Here is a 16,142-nt window from a genome sequence, read left to right on the forward strand (position 1 = left end):
CTTTCTTGTCCCTTCCATACCTCAGGCTGTGTCCTTGCATGGAGTACATCCTAATAACTCCTCAGATGTAGAACTAAACCCCCTGGATGTGAAACCAGCCAATTGCTGAAGTGAGACACAATACATCAATGCCAAGGAGAAGCAGAGACACTGAGGGGAATGTAAACTCCTTTTCTTCTCATATGATAGAGGCAAAAATGTGAATGGCAGCAAAAACTAAATGGAAGACCACGGGTGCTGGTGTGCATCAAGCTTTGGTGTAAACTGAAGGCACCTTCAAGATCAGAGATGTCAGAATTACTCCCCATTCCCTACAGTCTCACAGCAACTGAGGCACGACCAGTTGCTTCAACTCCACCTTTATCTTTACACTAAGCAACTGATTCAAAGAATCAGAGGTGCAAACTGATTGAGGGAGAAAACAAATTTTCAGATCTGTCCCTTTCAGTCTAACAGTGACTTCAAACCAGCAGAATATGAGCAACGTGGGAGGGAAAGGGCAAACAGCCCAAATGGTCTAATTTGGATATTCCAAAGTTAATTTTCAGTTTGAATCTTTGGAAAATTTTTCTCAACTCCCAAAGCCATTATCTTTCCCAGTAAGCAAACGAGATGCTCTGCTAAAAGATGCTGCACCCACATCCATGGGTAATTGGTAAAGATGCATGGCCTCAGGCACTGGATGTTCCCTATCCTGCTGATCTCCATGACAACTGAAGCTTATCAATACAGATCAAAATTAGGTTATACACTTTGACGAAGTGCAGTGACTTCAGAAACGTATTTGAGGTCTGTATCACATTTTCCTTGCAAAAGCTGCCTTATTTTTGCTAATCAGAGAGGTCAAGTGCGTGGCAAAATTTGTAATGTTAAAGCAAATTTAGTTGAGTGCAGCCACTTTCCCGGTACAGTAAAAGAGGCTTTATATTGTGCACGTTGCTAAAGTATTTGTGGTCTTTTAAAAAGCAATGCTGGAACCATTTGAGATACATATATATAGAATTTCAGACAGTACATGCGTAGGCAAAGACCTATATTTACACAGGCACCCAACAGACGTAAGCACTTCCATAGAAATCTCGTAAGCACTTCCATAGAAATCTCGCTTCAGCCTCCGGATGTTGGGAGTTCTGTTCCACACCAGTTATGGCAATCAAGCCATGATGGTTTAGTACTGTCTTTGAAAGATGTTTGGATCTGAAATTTCCAGAGATAAGACACTAACATTTCAATGGGAAGCCTAAAGACACCGTTTAGCTTTTTTTTTTTGGCGCCTAAAACTCTTTGGAAACAGGCTGTTAGGGCCAATCCAACCCTGGATAGAAGTGAGAGCCCATCAAGCTTTATTGTACCTTCCAAAAAAATGGAGAAAACCCTATTTTTATAAAGAGAATTGCACTGTTGGATAAAACCTGGCTTTGTTCTCTCCCTCACTAACCTGCACAACTCCTGGATCTTTCCAGAGAAGGACCATCTTTTAGTGGCTTCTCTTTTAATGCAAAAATGCTCTTTTCCAGTTCATGGCTTGCTCTTGTAACAGATAGGGGGGGAAAAGTCTGTGCTTTGCTTTTTTAGTACACAACCCATGGACAAGGAACTTTGCTTTCTAAGGCTGCCACAGATCGTGGAGCCAAGTAGAAATTTCAAGTCACCATTGGAGAATTCTTAAGCATGAAAGTTAGGCAGAGATCAAAATATCAGCTGTTCCATCGACCACAAAAATCAGCCTTGTACCCTTTCCTCTGTCTGATTATCCATTCAAACCATAAAACTGCCCATAAAAATACCCTACAGCCACTTCCAAAAGTGTTTAAAGACAAAGTCGTCCTATTTTTCAGTACTAGTGCAAAACAGAAGACAAGAGGAGTCAGCCTGCACCACACAGACATCACCTGTGCAGGCCAAGGCACGTGGCCTTGCACTCTAAAATCCACTTTCTAAGGATTGCCAAATAACAGAAGCAGAACACTTTTCAACATTGCATTCACCACGAATGATCTTGTAACCATGAGAAATAACTTTTGTGATCCATGATTTCAAAATCAGATCCTGTCAAGTGCTTGTGTATCGTTGGACATGGGTGGAATTTCTTCTGTAAATACTGATTTGCTCAGTATTTGGAATATCCCTCTGGCCCATGGAATAACAAAACCACTTTCAAGGTGGACATAGTCTTGGGTCTAATCTCATCATCAGTGTAGGAATGCAAGGGATGCATTCTGGATGAAAGGACAGTGCTTAGGTCAGGAAGGTAGATTTGACAATCAAAGATTCATTGTTCTCTACCTGCCACAGGCACCTGGGGGATTTTGAGTATCCCCTCTTTGTGCATCATCCTCTCAGTTGTTCAAGGGCAATAACAGCTCCCAGGAACATTGTGAACACACTAAATATTCTGTGCTGTTTGCTGTTACAGCAGTTGACACCACAGCAAACCTATAGATAGATAATCAAAGCAGAACGGAGCTTTTGATTACTTTATCTGAAAATAAATAAATCCCTGTGTAATTATGCTCTTCCTAATCATGGTACATAGCCCACATGATCTTACATTCCTAATGAGTGCACTCGATTTTTTTCCAAGCCCTACCTGAAAAGATTCGGCACCTCCTTCAAATTAACACCTCCTTCCCCTCCAAAAAAAAATTGCAAAACAGAAGCCAAAAAAAACGCCATCAAACTAACACCCAAAATAATAATTTGCCTTGGGCAATGTACAGGAAAAGTATAGTAGCTGTGAATGAGCTTTAAATAAACCCATGAAGAATTAGTGTCGGTCAAGGCAGCAAATATCTACTCTCCTGGCATTTCTTAGAAATGAGAACTCCTTGATTATCATGCACTGATGCCAAATGACCATCATCTATGTTTTCCATTGTATTTCCATGCAGTAGGAAAGGATTAACCCCGGGACACCATTTCCTTTTGCTGCTGGTTTGTTGGGCACTCCAGCACCCAACCGGCAGCGCCCGGGGTTCGGAGATGGAAGTGCCGTGCTAAGGAATACACTGTTCATCCAACATCTACCATTTCCTCGCCAAAAACCAGCCTTTTGGCAGGAAGACCCCGTGGATAATCATTAACTCTGGCAGTCTGAGCACTTGCAGCAAGACAAAAGCAGTAGCAGAATGAACCACCGAGCGTCCAGTGGCTTTGGAGGTGAAGTGCAGAGGAGTGTTGTTTACCAAAACATCTGTGTCACGACATTGCTCGCCCTACCCTGACCCTTTAGGTTGCACCAGAGGTAAAATCATACCTACCTATGATATATGCCATGATTCTCCTTTCTTTCCAGCAAGATGCTGAGTGGAGAAATGACGTAGACCTGAATTAGCTACATATTTGTGGGCTTTATTTTCTTTTCATTGAGCTTTCAACATGTGATACAAAATTTATGAAGAATCTGTTGAAGCAAAAGCAGAAACAAGCTTCCCCCTCCCAAATTATACTATTCATGATAAGCTGGAAATAATAATAATAATAATAATAAAATAAAAAAGAGGATTTTTCAGTTACATGTGCTTGATCCTTGAAAATGAATGAATAAGCAAAGACTTGATGGGAATGTGTGGGTCTTTTTAATCTTAAGGGTTATTCCAGCATGCATCTACTTCATGCACACCTACAAGGTACTGTGGTGCGTTATGGTAGTGGTGCTGTTGGACGATTTTCTCTCTATAGTGAATATTTCAGCAATGCAACAATGCTGGTGAAAATAACAGCGTGGATTTAAGCTTTTTGTGGGCATTTCTATAGAAATATGGCTTTTCTGTGGGGGGGTGAATGTGCTCTCCCTCCAACAACTTGACCAAAACCAGGATGCCTGAAAGCAGATTGTGACATAGCAGGTTATACACTATTAGCTGGATTTTTCATGGTAAAAACAGTGAAGCCTTGTCAATTTATTATAAAATTCTGGAGAAGGAACTGATATATGATAAATCCATGCAAATGATGTGGAGCCCTGTGTGGTGAACCAGCCACTGTAGGGTTGTGAATGTGTGCTTGCAGTCCCCAGAACTGTGACATCACACTGGATTCATGCAGTGCCCCTTGGCTTTCAGCAGGTGGTGTAACTGTCCCCAAATAATCTGCTGCTTCTTCAAAATATCTACAAACTGCAACTGGAGATGGCTGAGAATCAGGTGGTTCTCTCTGCTGGGAAGCATGTTAGGTAAAATCTAACTGGGTGGGGAACACAGGTACCAGTTCAAGGCATGGTCATTCATTCTATATGAAGAATGATGAGTCACAAGGGGGAACGGCTTTAAACAGAAAGGGAGTAGGTTTAGATTGGAAATGAGGAAGAAATTATTCACTGTGAGAGTGGTGAGGCCCCGGCACAGGTTGCCCAGAGAAGCTGTGGCTGCCCAAGCCCTGGAAGTGTCCCAGGCCAGGTTGGATGGGACTTGGATCAACCTGGGCTAGTGGAAGGTGTCCCTGCCCATCACAGAGGGTGGAATGAGATGACCTTTAACATCCTTTCCAACTGAAACCATTCCATGATTGTCTGTCCATAATCATGGCACATTTCTCCTGTTTATGATATTTGTTCACCAGATGGGGCAAGGAACCTGTCTGAACTATTTTAACCATTGTCCTAATTATTCTGGGAATACAATCAATGTCATTTTGTGCTTCCCCAGCACCTGAGGGTCTCAGAACTTCCAACTCAGATAAAAATCTATTGCATTTGCATTACTGATATTTCTTTGGTTGGATGTTTAATATAGCAGGACTGACATGAGATTAATTGAAACCAGACATGTTTCAAGAAAAAAAAAACTTATGCCTTTGGCAGTTCAGTCCTCACCCTAAAACATAACTAATGATTACAATGCCTATGAAAAGTTTTTGGGGAAAAAAACCCCAAACAATAATAAAATTATCATTAAAAAGATGTCTTCTATATTTTGAATTTCTACGTCAGCTGCTTAGATATTTTGATGGATCTATCTCCCAGTATTTTCAGCCATAAAGAGGAGTTTCTATCTAAAACATCAGTGAAAAAAAAGATGGAGATATTGTTCCTCCAGTCACTTCTTGAGCCCTTCAGTCTGGAATGGGATCAGCACATGCAGGCAGCTCTGAGGGGGAACTAAAGGCATGAGAAAGGTGATGGATGACTGAACACACAAGTAGATAAAATGGAATTTTATCGTGACTGAAATGCTTGTAAGGAATCAGCTACACATTTTTTTTTTAGCTGTTGCATACAATGATCATCAGGTTATTTAGAGATAAAGTCTGATTTTTTATGGCAGTAAAGCACTCATAATATGCTGCAAATGATGCAAATGATTGTTTGACTTTTTTTAAAGCAAGTCTTATATTCTCCATTGGCTACACTGTATTAATTAATCCTCAGTTCCTCAGTGCTCTTCTTCCCCGATCACAGCTCCCAGGGAACTTCACTAGTGGGAGATTTTAATAATGAATATATTAAACTTTAAATTTAAGCCCATCCTCAAGGCTTTTAAAGTCAAATACAGGCTTAAGTGCTTTGCAGAACCATGACCATCATGTTTATAAAGTGAAACCAGAGGTAGATTTTCCTAAATAAAATAATCATTAAAAGGACCTGAACCTAAACATGTACCATACCTATAAGAAAAAAATAAATCTTACTCCCAGTCACAAGTTTTTGGGGTCTTACATTTTCTTTTTTGAGGATGGAAGTCCCAGCTGGTTAAAGGGTTATTCCAATAAATCCTATTAGAATAAATCTCAATCCCTGCTGCAGGTACTGTGTGATATTTCCTTCAGAAACAGGCTGAAAATCCTTCCTCAACCTCATCCTTCCTCAACTACTGAAGGGAAAGCATTTAAGTATGTTGTGGAATAAAGATCTGATGGAGAGTTTGCTCTGATGGATTGATGTTGTAATAGTTTGAAACAGCAAAATAGAACATGGAAAATGCTTCATATGGACCACAGTCTAAATGCCACAGAGATTTCAATATGGTGACAGAACCAGATTATCATCTCACTTTTTCCTTCCTTACAACAACCTCTTTTTTGTCACAGGCTTTGTGTGCACAAATATCGTCTGTCTCTGGTGTAAATCTGCACAGAATTATTAATTTCATTCCTTTTAATCGTTCCTGTGTGACCTTTCTGTTGTCAGATCTGTTTGGATAAACAACACTCCACTCCATAGCACAAACATCAATGCAAGGTCCATTTATACACACCCAGTTCGAAAGTTGCAAAGAAATATGGAAAATAATGGCAGCGAATGAAACAGAAAATATGATGTTTCTCTCTTGGTTTTGGTGGCTAGCTATACACATAGGAAAAAACTCCAGGAAAACCCAGTCACCATATTGATCCAGGATGACAAGGATGTCGGATAATCTCGTTAAAATCACTGGAATCCATGGCATGCTTTGCTTCATACGTGAGAGATGTGCGGCACACACCAAACATGCACTCGAGAGGCCGCAATCGGGACGAGCTCTGCACGTCTTGGGTGCTAATTACAACCTGAGGCTCAGTGGGGGACTTCCCAGCAGCACATCCACGGGAAGTCCTCATGCAAGCCCTGGGAAAACCGTGCACCTGATGTCTCCACTCTCTCCTGAGTTTTATTTCTGAGAGATATCCACTTACGGAAAGAATTTCCGGCGTTATTTTTGGCCGCGGAAACACAGTTTGGAGCAAGATGCAAGCGCAGCGCTTTCAGTAAGTGGATGTCTGACTACAGACACGAAAATATTATCTTTTCATGGAAATGCAAACTAGATACTGGGGGAAAAAATAAAAAGAAGAAAAAAACAGGCAGCTGGAGGACATATTTTCCCCTGAAAATTGTAATTTAAATGGAGGACATCGTTAAATTATGATTGTGGTTACTTAGGGTGAAACTAATCACTGGGTAATTGTGTTTGTTACAAAATAAGGATTTCCTGCTTTCCCCTGACATCTTTTAGTTTTATTTAGGGTTTTCATGGCTTGCCTCAGGAATTTTCTTCAGGAATTTAGGGTTAAATCAAATAGTCTTACCCATGTTTACGAGTGCAAGAAATAATCTAAGCTCACAAAAAAATTTGCAAAATTAAACTTGTGTGGTATTTGGGCAGAAAAGCCAACACCAAATGTGCTGCCACATATCCCAGTTATTCCAAAGGATGATATAATTTTTATGAGGAGAATGCCTGCCTGCACTCCAAATTAGGATGAAGACCATCTCAAATGACCAACCCGTCTTCTTATAAGGTGGAAACTCACAAAAAGGATTTCAGCTTAAAAAAAACAAAACTTAAATCACAAAGCTATAAACTTCTAAAGGAAAATTTTAGGACTTATGTGGATTTTAAAACAATTTTAAGTGGCGTGAGAATTGTTTGGTTTAAGTGGAATGAATTTAAGGTTACAAGAAACGTGAACATGAGCAATTTTAGGGGATCTTCCTAGATTAGAATTGAGCCCAAAGTTATTAATTTTTTTTACTAAATCTCATTGATTTCAGGGAATTTTGGACCATGTCCCTGGGACTTATGAAGCGCAGCAAACTGTCCCATGAGTATAATAGCTGTGTATATACCTGGTCAGCATTTTAATTTCCAGATAATTGATCTTTAAAAAAGTTAGTTTTGGTTTGGTTTTGGTCTTTTTTTCAATCTTGTATTTATGCTTATTTTCTAGGCCTTTTAAAGAAAGGTGAAAAAAACTGGCGTTAAAATGCACTTTGGTGGCTGATGGATTAACGAAATAAAAGTAAAAAATCAACCAAAGCAATTTAATAGACCCTGTGACTCTTTGAAAATCGACCTAGTTCAGCTGAGGTGTCTTTTTTTACTTTGTCTCTTTTTCCTATGTGTATATTAGTAATTTAAACTGATTACTGTTTTATTTGTACTTACAAGTAAATGCTGGATTCATTGCCCCCGATATCAGGTGACTGGAGTTTCTGCACAAGTATCACAATTATGCCAATAAAAAGCACAAAGTTTATCTGGGGAAAAAAAAAAAGAAAAACGTTATGACAATGGCATATTTTTTTTAAAGTATGACTGGGACATTCCCAGTGACTTGCTAATTCCATTTCCTTATTCTTCTCCAAACTGCATTCTAAAAGCTTTATAGGGTCAGGAGTAATGGGATAAGTTTACAAGCATCTTATCACCCTCTTTGTAGGCAAAATTATCCCTTTTCCTGCAGAAAAAGTGACTCAGGATTTCTGCAGTTCCAAGACCAAGAGAAGAGAAACATAAATGGAGGGGTTTCAATATTTTTCATTATCAACCAGTGCAGAGAGTAAAGAGAGAGATCCCTGCACACCAAAACCAGATAGCAAAGATCTCAGCAATAGAAGTATCTTTAACTTCCATTCTCTGAACTAAGGGACTTCTCAGTTTATAAGTTTTATTATTCTCAGAATAATAAAAGCAGGTTTTTTTCCAATGCTCTGGCATCAGACTTGGCTGCCATCAGCTCCAAAGCTTCTTAAAGCCAGAAGAAAACAGTGGAAATTTGTGTTGGTAGGGAGAAACAAGAACTTCAAGCAGTTGTGTGCATCAGAAAGATTTCAGAATCTTCAGAGAGATGTTCTATCTGATATAAGGACTACAAATGGATGGAGAAGCCCAGTTGTCCCATGGAAGATTTTTGGTTCTTAAATGCTATCTACAGAAACCCAGTATAAGTGATTGGCCAAACCAGAACGTGATCCTTCATGGAATGTGCCTGGAAAGCACGGAAATTCACACACATGGACAGAACCCCTGGATGGCTGAACCCTCTCCATGTTGATCCCCTTCACTGTTATCAGCTGAATTACCTCTAATTTGTCTGCAGGCTGCTCTGATTTAGGGAGCTGTCCAAATACTGCCAAGAAGAATCACCAGACTTGATAAAACCTCCTGTGAGTTGGATGTCTGAATTCCTGAAACGACCCCTGAAAACCTGCCTAATGCTGTCACTGGAGCATGGAAAGCAACTTAGGATGCTCAGAATCAAACACCTCCATGTAACAACCCTAACAGGTTTTCAGGTGCCCCTAACCCTGTTGTCTGGGCTCTCGATCTAGTTTCCAACTGCAGGAGCCCAACAACACTTTAAATTCCCATATTCTTTTGGGGCACCAGAATATCTCCTTCTCTGGAGATATTCAAAAGCCATCTGGACACAATCTTGGATAATGTGTTCTAGGGGATCCTGCTTGAACAGGGAGGGTGGACAAGATGACCTCCAGTGGTCCCTTCCAATCTTACCCCTCCTGTGGTTCTGTGAAGCCCAAACAGGTTAGAACCTCTCAATCATCCGTAAATGGGTATCCAACAGCATTTGAGTCAAATCCAAGACCTCCATCAGCTAAAGAGAGCTTAGGTACCTTGCAGACAATTTACTATCTTGCCCTATGACCACAATACTATTATAAATCCAATATTAGATAAATGCAGCTGTGAAATTTGTTCCATTCAACAACCAGAGTCCATTTTCCTGGAGGCTGGCATCTAGTATTGTTTTAGATGTCCTGGATTGTCCCATTTGGCTTTCAGCTGCTGCCCCAAATGGCCCAGGGTTCTCACACATCCCATGCCATGACTCCCAGCCCCAGACAAATGTTCCACATGCTCTGGGGTGTTTTGGTGTCTGTGTTTAAACAACTGAATAACCCTTTGTCTGCACAGTCTTTGCTTACAGGCAGAGAACCATCATTTAATTTGCACTAAAACTTCTTTTTAACAGTGGAATTATGAATCACTGTGGGTGGCAAACGATGGGCATTCAGAGAAGGTGCCCACCAGCCCAGCATGGTTTGTAAAGGTATTTGAAGGTATTTAAATTGGTTTTTTGTCCTCAGAAGAGTTGAGGAAGTGTCTTCTCCAAGTCCTACTTACCATGATTGATCCAACCACAGGGCCCTTGATCACCCACCACAAGGCAGTGTTGTCATTCATGTCCCAGCAGCTGCAGTCATTGAGGAAAAAATGGGATAGGGAGAGAGAAGGGAAGAGAAAAAGATATAACAAAGAAGTTAATAAACTTACAATCATTTTGAAGGGGCCAGAGAGTGGGAGATCGGTCTTGCAGCTAAATTATTTTGAGTTCAAAGTACAGGTTCTTTAGTTTGTCCCTGTTGTAGCTTTATTTAACAGCCTTTCCCAACTTACCTGAAAGTAAAATAAGTATTTTTGTGGCAGTTTAAATGGCACTTCCTCCTAAACAGCTTAGATATTATGGAAAATGCCTTAATATGTGTTTCTGTGCCTACAGTACAACTGTAAATTTGTCTCTTTTTAAAAAAAAAAAGACAGGGATACCCCAAAAGGTAAGAGATAGTTATTCCAAAGTTTGATTCCTCAGTTGCTTTTCCACAGTTAACAGACATGAGTGTGGGTTTCTGACCCTGATATGAGGATTCTTACACATTTCTAGTACACCAGGATGTACCAGAGCCTGGTTGTACTCACAGATGGGAATGAAAGTCCAGCCAAGGAGCAAAGATTCATCTGAGAAGGTTCAAGAACTGGACAACAGTTAGGGTCAGCCCCTTTTTTAAGCTGTTGGGGATGAGGGATCATAAATAAAATGACATTTCCACCTGAGCATTTAAAATCTTCCTTTGGATTCACCAAAGAATTCTCCAGAAGTTTACTCCACATACGTTCATTTGGACATTTATTTGTAGTAAAAGCTAAATATAGGACCCATACATATATCTAGTGTTTTAATGTTAACAGACATTTTTAAAGCTAGAAAACCACTAATAATGAAAAGAATCTTGTTTTTCCACCCCTGCTACACTGTTGTAATGACAATTATATATCATTGAGACATAATGTCTTAATGACTGTTTTAAGTCATCAAGAATTTGACTGTCAGCTAAAATTTTCTTTCATTTTTCTCCACTTTCTTCCCCTGATATTTGCCTCTAGAAAACACAAAAATCACGAAAAACTGCCTACTTTGTACCTGCAGTTCTGAGAAGAAGGTTTGGCCTCCCGCTGGGAGCACAGCCACAAATCCCAGCAGTGGCTGTCACGGTGCACTTGTCAGATGCCAAGAAACAATTGGAACAAGCACACAGGAATAAAACACTGCTGGTCTGAGGAGAGCTTAATGCAACTTCTGTGTCACTGAAATGGTTGTCTGGTGGCATCTGGGGGAAAAGTGAAAATCTTTCCTTTGAACAGAACTATTTACATGAGTAAAAGTGAGGAGGCAGAGCTAAAATCCCATCCTCAAAGTGCATGTGGGAGAAATCCCAAGTGGTTGAGTGATGCCTGGCTCAGAAATTCCAGCTGAACTTACTTTTTTCATTGAACAATTTTTATTATATTTCACTTAGACAGTATTTTACTGGATTTCCATAAAACCAATAGCAAGGATGTATGTGGTATAGCTGATGAGAAGAGAGAAAATTTAGAGGTGGGGTGTCAAATTTGCACAAAATTATGCATTTTTGCTTCTGTTTGCAGTGCCCAGAATCCTAAAATTGCCCCAAATCCATGAGACTGGTGGCTGAGATTTTCAAATGCAAATTAATATCTTTGAGTTACCTCACTGTGGATGCCCAACTTAAAATACTTGGAAGTGGATAAATGTTCAGAGGGAGCTCCTCACCCACAGCCTGGAAATCAGGCTCTCTTCAGTGATCAACAATTGAATTCCCCAAAACAAAATCACCTAAAATCACCAATTATCTTTTAAATTATTTGTGTGTTTATAAATTAGGTGCTGCCCTCTGAAAATTACCCTTTGTGTCAGAGCTCAACATCCTTACAATGGACATTAAATCTACCCTGAAAGTCTTTAGTGAATTGGCCAATGCTGGAAGAATCTGGGAAAATTCTGATGTTAATTTAAACAGATATTGATGTATGGTAGTTTGTCTTTGTAAAAATTAGAAATTAAAGGGAAAGGAATCTACCTTCTCTAGTTTTAGTCATCTCTACTGAAGATGTGGACAGCCCAGCTAATTATCTTGGAATCTGACTGGGACAAAGAGACACTTGGAGCTTGTTTTGTTTTTTTTTTTACCACACTGAGGTATTTTAAATGTGTGCTCTGGAGTGATACATCATCCCCTACAAATTCCTATCCTTTTTAGACCTTTTCCTCAGCTTTTACAGGATGAGCTCGAATTCCAGCCTCTGCCTTGCAGATGTTAAGAAGGAATCAGGTGAAGCTCACACAGAGGTTTATCAGGGATTTTTTTTTTTTGTCCCAGTCCCTGTGACATCTGTAGGATGGATGGAGTGGAAGAAACATCATCTTCTCCTCAGCTAAACGTGGCCAGAAGGAAAAACAAGCGAAACACAACAGAACAGTCAGTGTTATCAGCCAACGAGCTGCTCCACATAAACAGGCTCCCTAATTTCCTTCAGATGCATCACTGCAGTGCAGGTCAGACAGGCAGGACTCTTTTCCAGGATGGAGGAAGGGAAGGGAGCCCGTGGGCTGGGGGAGGGATGTGATTTCCATCTGAAAAGGCCAGAGTCTGCTCTCTGCCACATCTCTGGTGTCCATCTGGAATAACTCCCTTTAATTCAACACCAGAGCTCTGGATAAGCAGACAGCTGGATTTATCTCCACAAACCTGTCACTGGCAGGGATGGGAGTCAGGAGCTGAAGTCAAGGGAGCTCTGCCAGTTTTGCAGGGAACAAGCAGAAGGAGACTCAGACTCTGTGTCTGTATTTCAGTCCATGCCTTTGCCACTGTGGTTTTCCAGTTCAGTAATTCCTGTAGTGTTTTCAGGCTCTGTGTTGGCTTCTCCCCTACCCCCTGAACAATGCCTGCTGATTTTTAAAAAGTAACCACTGAGACTCTCAGCTAGAATCTGCCTGAATGTGTTGCATGCTAAATAGCTTCTCTAAGTAAAAGAAAATAAAGGTTTTTGTTGTTTTTTTCTTCCTTCTTTTCCTTCTGCGAGATGTTCTCTCTACCTGCAAAACCCTACTTGGACTTCTAAGAGGAATTAATGCACTTAGGACCAGTGTTGTGATCATAATAATGACACAACAGGGGTTTCTGGCTTGTTTTGCATGGAAAGAAATGATTTAATTTGTCTTAATGTCACAATGGAACATTGGGTCAAAGCACTGGCATCCCCAGTGGAGGAAGGGCTTTATGTGTTTTCCAGAGAGTCTGAAACAAGAAGGATGAAGAAAACCCGGCAGAAAAATGAGTCTTGTGCAAATTGTGCATCCAGGTGTCTCCAGCATGAGGAGAAATTAAAGCACAAGCCTAAATCTCTTGGAAATGGGATTTGGGTACAATATGCCTTTCACTCAGTTCTATGTTTTCTAAGAAACAATGATGAATTTTTGAAATTTTACTCAGTTTCCCTCATTTTTCTAACATTTCACCGAGTTCAAACATAGATGGCATGGAAAAAACATTGCTAATTTTGTGTTTTCAGGGTGTACATACACACCCAACCCTACCTGCCACATCTGCTGCCCTATCAAGCCAGTCAATCTACTGCCTACTGAGATATGCAGGTCCATCTCTGGGAGCAGCTTTTCCTTCTGGTCCTTCAGAAAAGGATTCAGGATATTTGCAGGTTTTTTTTTTTTCTCTACCAAAAGAGACAATTTAGGTATAATCCACCCTCTTGAATCTTTCTGAAATTATTTAAATTTTAATTTTTTTCTTCACACAGAAGACAGGGTGTGGATTTCTGTCTCACCCCTGTTCATCTCCCCTGCTGGAAACACTCCTCAGTGGGAAGGTAAACTTCTAATTACCCCTGTAAATCAAAGCTCAGCAATGCCCTGGGCAGATTTTACTCATTCCATCAGAGATGCCTCCAGGAATTTCTACAGCTGAGCTCATCCCCTTTGTCCTTCTCCACAGTCAGCCGGAAAGGGGCAGGAATTACGTGTGTGATTCACCTCACAGCTCTTTTAAGATGAGCTAAACCACATCCTGGACTCCACTAATTTGTTGGAGCAAGGAATGGAGGGCAATAGAGTCAGCTGCAGGTTTACAGGTTTGATGCCTACAGCTTTTTTTAGGAATTGCCCTGTGCAATAACAGCACAGAAATCAAATTCTGGTTCTATATTCAAATGAACAGGGCAGGACTTGAACACTGGACCTGAATTACTGGTGTATACAAAAAACAATGTCAGAAATGGAAGGAGAAAAGAAGACAAGGAGAAATGGCCTCAAGCTGCACCAGAGAAGGTTCAGGTTGGACATCAGGAAGAATTTTTTCACTGAAAGGGTTGTTAAGAATCGGAAGGGGCTGCCCAGGGAGGTGGTGGAGTCCCAGCCCTGGAGGTGTCCAAGGAACGACTGGACATGGCACTCAGTGCTCTGGGCTGGGGGACAAGGTGGGGATCAATCCAAGGTTGGACTTGATGATCTTGGAGGTCTTTTCCAACCTCAATGACTCCACGATTCCATATCCTCTAACCCTTGCATTTCCATGTCATCCTTGCCGTGGTGCTGAAGGCACATGGGCTGCTTTCCCACGCAGCAATACCTACCCAGTGTCATCAAAGTGAAGCCTCAGCACTGCCCAGACAGTGACACAGATTGTTGGGGTACCTGCAGAGGACGAGAAGGTGACACCATTAAAAGTTCTAGACACGTCCAATATCCAGCATTGAGCACTTCATGCAACCTGAGGTTTCACTCCCCAACAGTACTTGTGCACCAAAGACTGCAATTCCTTGCATAAATTCAGAGCTCTAGAAACAACTGGTGGGTGGGATTGCAGGAGCAAAACTGATAGCAGGGAAAAATGATGCTCCTTCAGGCCGTTATTGCTCCAAGTTGCTGCACTGCATCTTGTTGCATGCAGAGGAAAACAAAGTCTGCACAGAACAGAAGCAGTGACGTCCTGTCTAGAGCTGCTGCAATAATTGCAGAGGGCCAGATGTTGAGCTGCAATGGCATTATTGGATTCCCTGGATTCTTTTGAGGTTCTGTTGTGAATTATTTGCATGTGTTGAATTTTCTCTGTTGTTGTGTAAATAACTGGTTTTGCTTTACTTATTCAACCAAAGCAAATCAATAGAGAAGTTTCCCTTACTCACAGGAATGTTAAAATTTTTTCTTTAAAAAAAACCCCACAACAAAACAACAGCCTCTCAAAAGAGAATATCGGATTTAATTTCTATTCCAGACATTACTTCACTCTTTCAAAAAAATGCATGTAAAATGCAAATTTAATCAAAACACCAAGAATCCACTGAGAAACCTGGATTTATTTTCCTTTCTAAAAACTCTGAAAGTGTGATTTTTCAGTGGAAATATTTTTATAAAGCAATACAGTCTTGCAAGACAACTCTGGGTAAGTTGGATCTACATTTTATGGTAAATAAAACTTTTGATTAGGAAACTGCTGACATCTATTCAGGCACCACTGGAAAAATGAAGTGCTAAAAAGCAAACAAAACAAGGACCTTGGTAACCCAGCTCACTGCAGTGAGTGAGACTCATAAAAGCTGACAAGAACAATTATATTTCATATATTTTGCAAGGTTGTGTTGATGTTCCATTAATTAGTCATCTGATTGAACCCATTTAAATGAGTCTCTGTCACATCTCATATTCCCACTCCCAGAAATACAAATTTCCCTGTTAGACCTGATGACTGATGGAGCCCTCCTCCTTGAAATAAGCACATGGGGGAATATTGGAAAGGAAGATGATATAAAGAAATAAAATGACAGACTTTGGGGAGCAAAATCATGCATATTTAATGTCAGTTAAATCTTCTCTTCTCACAGGTGAGTACCTAGAAAACATGGAGATCTTTGTGCCCTTGTCAGATGCAGAGTAGCAAAATTAATTTTTAAATATCGAACTTTAATTTTAGTTTCATCAAATTAATTTTGAAATAGCAAAGTTCTGCCCAGAGAACTTGTGGGTGTCCCATCCCTGGAAGTGTTCAAGGTCAACTTGGAGCAACTTGGGATAGTGGAAGGTGTCCCTGCCCGTGGCAGGGGGTGGGAATGAGATGAGCTTTAAGGTCCCTTCCAACCCAAACCATTCTGTGATTCTCTGATTCTATGAAACATGGCTCTCACATTTTGTCTAGTTTGCACTGATTTGCACTGTATAAATTTGGATGCTACGAATAGTGTTCCAAATCTGAAAAAAAATGTGCAGGAGGGCAGAATTAAACTAAATGTGTCCTAAAAATATAGTTCAAAAACCCCCCCACATTTCAGATCTGC

General features: G+C 40.5%; 1 protein-coding gene across 13 annotated transcripts in view; it reads right to left on the reverse strand.

The window, feature by feature from the left end:
* Positions 1 to 16,142, reverse strand: part of ADCYAP1R1 (ADCYAP receptor type I) — a 142,408-nt gene that overhangs the window by 15,404 nt on the left and 110,862 nt on the right. For all 13 annotated transcript variants that reach the window (XM_017828708.1, XM_017828707.1, XM_017828705.1 and 10 more), the window contains 3 exons: positions 14,445 to 14,505; positions 9,846 to 9,915; positions 7,866 to 7,957 (listed from right to left, as the gene is read on the reverse strand). In XM_017828708.1, the coding sequence (XP_017684197.1) occupies positions 7,866 to 7,957; positions 9,846 to 9,915; positions 14,445 to 14,505 (223 nt within the window). The remainder of the gene's footprint in view (positions 1 to 7,865; positions 7,958 to 9,845; positions 9,916 to 14,444; positions 14,506 to 16,142) is intronic.

This window comes from Lepidothrix coronata, unplaced genomic scaffold, assembly GCF_001604755.1.
Source record: "Lepidothrix coronata isolate B3197 unplaced genomic scaffold, Lepidothrix_coronata-1.0 Scaffold151, whole genome shotgun sequence".
Classification (NCBI taxonomy): Eukaryota; Metazoa; Chordata; class Aves; order Passeriformes; family Pipridae; genus Lepidothrix; species Lepidothrix coronata.